This window comes from Gekko japonicus, unplaced genomic scaffold (genome assembly GCF_001447785.1).
Source record: "Gekko japonicus isolate JY-2015 unplaced genomic scaffold, Gekko_japonicus_V1.1 scaffold3718, whole genome shotgun sequence".
In the NCBI taxonomy this organism is placed as follows: Eukaryota; Metazoa; Chordata; class Lepidosauria; order Squamata; family Gekkonidae; genus Gekko; species Gekko japonicus.
In genome coordinates, this window is record NW_015169287.1 from 119,060 (window position 1) to 125,409 (window position 6,350).

At 49.3% G+C, this 6,350-nt stretch overlaps 1 protein-coding gene across 1 annotated transcript in view; it reads right to left on the bottom strand.

Annotated features, from left to right (window-relative positions):
• CCDC153 (coiled-coil domain containing 153) overlaps positions 1-6,350 on the bottom strand; it is a 19,259-nt gene that overhangs the window by 9,874 nt on the left and 3,035 nt on the right. Inside the window, exon 3 of the mRNA XM_015416577.1 lies at positions 3,015-3,134. Coding sequence (XP_015272063.1) covers positions 3,015-3,134 — 120 coding nt within the window. The remainder of the gene's footprint in view (positions 1-3,014; positions 3,135-6,350) is intronic.

Consider the following 6,350-nt stretch of genomic DNA (forward strand, 5'->3'; position numbering starts at 1 on the left):
GCAGATCTGTCCTCGCAGAGGAGGGAGAGCTTGTACCTGAATAAAACTTGGTCTTAAAGGTGCCACTGGACTGTTTTAGACCGGGGGGCCGGGGGAGCTCTGCAACTTACCTAGCTGCTTCTTGCTCTGACTGAGGGCTGCTGGGAGCAGGGGGTGGAGCTTGTTGCATGTGCCCGCCCCCCTGGACTCTTTACTGCCGGAGCTCCGCTCCTGTGCGCTCCTTCAGGAAATGACCCCTGACCGGAGGTAACCAGTAGGTTAACTTAACTTTCCTTTAAGTTAAAGAACCAATCTGCCCACGTGAGATTCACTAGATTTGCAGGTGTCTGGTCTTCACAGGTCTGATCCTGTGTATATTCTGATGTAGCCTCTTGCCTTTGCAGGCAAGCTCGGAGTGTCAATAGGAAGAGAGCAAGAGAAAGGAAACGCAGGACTCCTTCTGTCATGCCACCTCTGATCAGGGCTGGCCCAAGACCTTCAGGTGCCCCCTGGAGAAAATCCAAAAATGCCCCTTCCTCATGTGATCCCCAGGGGTCCCTTGTCTTCTCAAGCCTGCAGGCACGTTTGGGATTCCGATGCAGGGTGGTGGGCAGCTCAGTCACAAAAATAGCTGCCACAGGAGGTGGCGCCAACTACAAAATGTGAACAAGTGAGGGGATGTGAAACTCGTCAGCATTTCGGACAGAACCTCTCTGTTTGATGCCTTTAAGATGAAAATGTTTCAAAATATTGCCTTGCATACCCACAGTAACGTAGTGGTGGCAGCTGGGGCTGAAGCAACTTTTTTAAAAGTCTGCAGAGTGAGTCAGCTCACCAATGGTCCTGCTGGGCAAAAGCCCCACCTGGCCACACCCACTTTCTAAAAACACTTGGCGGGGGGCACCACGTTGGGGGGCCCTGCTGTCGCCATTTCACAGTCATTCATCATGAGAGGGAGGGCAGGAAGGGTTGCATCAATCCTTAGTTCTCGTGGCCCTTTCTTACACGCCCAGGGAAGTGCTGGTCGCCATTTGCAGATTCTGTGAACTGAGGCAGACTATGAGAGGGAGGGCAGGAAGGGTTGCCTCAGTGCTTAGTTCTCGTGGCCCTTTCTTACATGCCCAGGGAAGTGCTGGTCGCCACTTTGGGGCCAGGAAGCAATGTTTCTCCAGGTCGGCTTGGCCGGGGATCCTAGATGTTTTTTGTCATCTTCTGAGCATGGGCATGGAACAGGGGTCACTGGAGGTGTGGAGGGGGGGGAGGTATTTGTGAATTTCCTGCCTTGTGCAAGGGGTTGGACTAGATGACCCTGGAGGTTCCTTCCAATTCTATGATTCTATTCTAAACGAGGGCCTGCAGTGAACATAAGAACATAAGAGAATCCATTGTTGGATCAGGCCAATGGCCCATCGAGTCCAACACTCTGTCACACAGTGGCCAGAAATACCAGGTGCCATCAGGAGGTCCAGCAGTGGGGCCAGGACATTAGAAGCCCTCCCACTGTTGCCCCCACCCCCAAGCATCAAGGATACAGAGCATGCGTTGCCCCATACCGAGAGTTCCTATCTACACCTAGTGGCTAATAGCCACTGATGGACCTCTGATCTATATGTTGATCCAATTCATAAGAGAAGCCCATGTTGGATCAGACCAATGGCCCATCTAGTCTAACACTCTGTGTCACAATGGTCAAAAATACCAGGTCCAGCAGTGGAGCCAAGACACTAGAAGCCCTCCCACTCTTACCCCCACCCAAACACCAAGAATACAGAGCATCACTTGCCCCAGATCGAGAATTCCTATCTATACCTCGTGGCTAATAGCCACTGATGGACCTCTGATCCATATGTTGATCCAATTCATAAGAACATAAGAGAAGCCCATGTTGGATCAGGCCAATGGCCCATCTAGTCTAACACTCTGTGTCACAATGGTCAAAAATACCAGGTCCAGCAGTGGAGCCAAGACACTAGAAGCCCTCCCACTCTTGCCCCGCCCCAAGCACCAAGAATACAGAGCATCACTTGCTCCAGACCAAGAGTTCCTATCTATAAAAAAGGTAAAGGTTCCCTTGCTCGAAAGCCAGTCGAGTCCGACTCTAGGGTTGCGGTGCTCATCTCCGTTTCAAAGCCGAAGAGCCAGCGCTGTCTGAAGACGTTTCCGTGGTCATGTGGCCGGCATGACTAAACACCAAGGCGCACGGAATGCTGTTACCTTTCCACCGAAGTGGTCCCTATTTATCTACTTGCAATTTCTTGCTTTCGAACTGCTAGGTTGGCAGGAGCTGGAACTAGAGACAGGAGCTCACTCCGTCATGCGGCAACCCGGATCTCGAACTGCTGAACTACCGACCTTCCATAGCCTGCAGTTCAGTGTCTTAACCACTTGAGCCACCGCTATATACCTTGTGGCTAATAGCCACTGATGGACCTCTGCTCCATATAAGAACATAACAGAAGCCAATGCTGGATCAGGCCAATGGCTCATCCAGTCCAACACTCTGTCACACAATGGCCAAAGATACCAGGTGCCATCAGGAGGTCCAGCAGTGGGGCTGGGACACTAGAAGTCCTCCCTCTGTCACCCCCCCCAAGCACCAAGAATACAGAGCATCCCTTGCCCCAGCCCGAGAGTTACTATCAATACCTCGTGGCTTATAGCCACTGATGGACCTCTGCTCCAGCTGTTGATCCAATTCTCTCTTGAAGCCGTCCATGCTTGCAGCCGCCGCCACCTCCTGTGGCAGTGCTGTCCAGCTCTCTTGTCACGCACACCCCAGTGTCTTTACAGGTGTCAAAAGTAGTTACAGTGGGTGCAGTCATTTTCTTTTGACACTTGATAAAGTGCCGGGGGGGACGGGACAGCACTGCACTGTGGGCCCAATCAGTATTTTAATGATTTTGAAATGGTAGCGGCATCCTTGTGGCGGCCACGGGGACACTGTCACATCTAGGTTTGCCCTCACATTCCCTAATGGCCATGCTTGGCTCTGCCTCCACGGATTGTGTCTGCCACCCCAGTGTACACAAACGCACCTTCGTAAATGTCTTGTTTGTCACCCCGGGCCTCCTCCAGTTCTTTCTCCAGCTCCACCAGCCTCTGCTTGAGTCCTTCACTGTCGGCCATCGCGTGCCTGGCGACATCCCTCCGGAGAACTGCAGGTCAAGACACACACACGGCTTACGCTTGCACGGACAGGGCTTATTCTTATACCTGCTGTTTCTTGGTGCAATCACTTTTAATCTTACAGAGAGAGACAAAATAGCAAAGGGTGATCTTTATTTATTGGACCAGCTCTTGCTCAGACAGAAAACACGGCAGCTTCCTAGTAACACAGAACCTTTTATCAGATGGAAGGGGGAAAGTAATTCAATATTTACTATAAAAGAACTATAAGATCATGGCAGCCGGCCCCATCACTCCTTGGCAAATAGAAGGGGAAGTCGTGGAAGTAGTGACAGACTTCACGTTCCTGGGATCCCAGATCACCGCAGACTGTGACAGCAGCCATGAAATTAAACGACGCCTGCTCCTTGGGAGGAAAGCGATGGCGAACCTAAACAGCATGATAAAAAGTGGAGACATTACTCTGCCAATAAAAGTCCGCATGGTCAAAGCAATGGTCTTCCCAGTAGTCATGTATGCCTGCAAGAGTTGGTCTATAAGGAAGGCCGAGCGCCGAAGAATAGATTCTTTTGAACTATGGTGCTGGAGAAGACTCTTGAGAGTCCCTTGGACTGCAAGGAGATCAAATCAGTCAATCCTAAAAGAAATCAACCCTGACTGTTCCCTGGAAGGCCAGATAATGAAACTGAAGCTCAAATACTTTGGCCACCCAATGAGAAGGGAGCACTCCCTGGAGAAGACCCTGATGCTGGGAAAGATTGAAGGTCAAAGAAGACGGGGACGGCAAAGGATGAGATGGTTAGACAGTGTCATGGATGCAACGAACATGAAATTGATCAAACTTCAGAGGACGGCGGAAGACAGGAAGGCTTGGCGTGATGTGGCCTATGGGGTCGCGAAGAGTCGGACTCGACTGTGCGACTGAACAACAATAAGGAACTCAAGAGCTATGTGAACATAAAAAGTTGCATTGTCCTGTTGGGCCACTGATCTTCCTAGCCCAGTATAGCCCCACTGACAAGGTCTTAGGTGGGGGTCGATTTTTAGTCCCGTTACTGGGAATGTCACAGGCCTCTGCTTGAGACCTTGGAGAGCCACTGCCAGTAGCCAAGACTGACCTTGATGGACCAAGGGTCTGATTCATTACAAGGCAGCTACAATGTGAGAATTCCATCCAGGAAAGGGATAGGTGGGTCACGGCACAGTGGTAGAGAGTCTGCTTGGCATGCAGAAGGTCCCAGGTTCAATCCCCGGCATCTCAGCTAAAAAGAATCAGGCAGTAGGTGATGCGAAAGACTTCCACCTGAGACCCAGGAGAGCCGCTGCCAGTCTGAGTAGCCAATACTGACCTTAAGGCAGCTTCGTGTACAGACATGCATAAGAAGAGAGAAGAGAAGAAGAGATTGGATTTATAGCCCGCCCTTCACTACCCAAGGGAGTCTCAGAGCAGCTCACAAACTCCTCTCCCTTCCCCTCCCCACAACAGACACCCTGTGAGGTAGGCGGGGCTGAGAGAGCTCTGGCAGAAACTGCTCTTTTTTCAAGAACAGCTGTGCCAGAACTATGGCTTGCCCAAGGTCATCCAGCAGGCGCAAGTAAAGGAGTGGGGGAATCAAACCCGGTTCTCCCAGATTAGAGTCCACACACTTAACCACTACACCAAACTGCCTCTGAGGCGATTGTGCCCCAAAAGATTTGGAATGGTACTTATTAACTGAAGAGGGGGAAACCCATTTATGATTAAGGTAGTTCATGAAGCAGTAAAAAAAGAGTAAGAGTCCGATAGCATCTCAAAGACCAGCATAATTTTGTGTCCGGGTAGGAGCTTTCGTGAGCCACTGCTCACTTCTTCCCTGACTCACAATAGCCCCTCCCCCTGCCACACATTTTGTTAGTCTTGAAGGTGCTCCTGGACTCTTGCTGTTCTCTGCTGCTACAGACAGACTAACGGGGCGACCCGTCTTGCTCTTGCTCATGAAACAATGCAACATTATACACATGAATAAGAGGATGTATTATATAGGTAAAGTAAAGGTTCCCTTGCTCGAAAGCCAGTCGAATCCGACTCTAGGGTTGCGGTGCTCATCTCCATTTCTATGCCGAAGAGCCAGCGCTGTCCGAAGACGTTTCCGTGGTCATGTAGCCGGCATGATTAAACACCAAGGCGCACGGAACGCTGTTACCTTCCCACCAAAGTGGTACCTATTTATCTACTTGCCACCTCTTGCTTTTGAACTGCTAGGTTGGCAGGAATGTAGTATATGCAAGACCATAAAACCATAACAAAAACGCTTCTGAGGTCATTGGGAAATCCTGGAGTCTTTTCTGCAATGCTCAAAAAGGAGAATGCGCAGTTGAACACTGGGTACATTCTGAAGTAAATCAGATTTTTTTTTTTTTTTAAGCAGCCTTTTTAAAATAAAAGGCATCTGGTAACTCCAACATATCATGCAGCCTCTCCGCCCACCCACTGAAGATACCATGGACTGAAGCACAGGTCTCATGCATGCAAAGCAGGTACTCTACCACTGAACTGTGCCCCCCCCCCACTGGGGGCAATCATTAAGCGCATGTCCTGCAGGTTAGCCTCCACGGTCCCAGTAAACAATCACATTTCTGCTGCTCATCAAGGCCTAATGAGTCCAAGATTAGCAGTTGTGCAGTGTGTGTGTGCACAGCCCACCGTTTGGATAGAATCATCTGCATTGACAGGGCTCCCTGAAGCTGGTAAAGATGTAAGATTGGGGTAGAAATGTGAAGGCGCGGGGAAAAACTGGGAAAATTGGGGGGGGCGATTTCCCCCCGTTTTTCCCCTGAAGCCTTTTTTGTTTTTTTCCCGAAAAATTGGAAAAATTGAAAAAGAAAAGAAAAAAAATTGATTATGGAACATTTTATTTTAACACGATAAATAAAATATTTTAAGACAAGGTGTTCAAATATTTTCCAAATCATTTCTAAAAAAAAATGTATGGTATCAGATTGATCTAATTTCTGTGCACTGAGGACAAGCAAGTCCTAGGTTACAAACTGAACTCTCCGATGCAAGAACAAGATCCATTTCTTCCTTTAGGAGGTGCTATTGTCACAAGAAAACAAAAGTTTTCAGTTTTGTTTTTGCATGTGGGTGGGTATTCTGTTTGTCATAATTGTTTGGATACACTGTATTTTTAATATGCTACTTGTGATAATTCCATGCCAAGTAAAAATGTCCAGATTAGGGCTGCCAAGTGGGGGCGGGGGGCGGG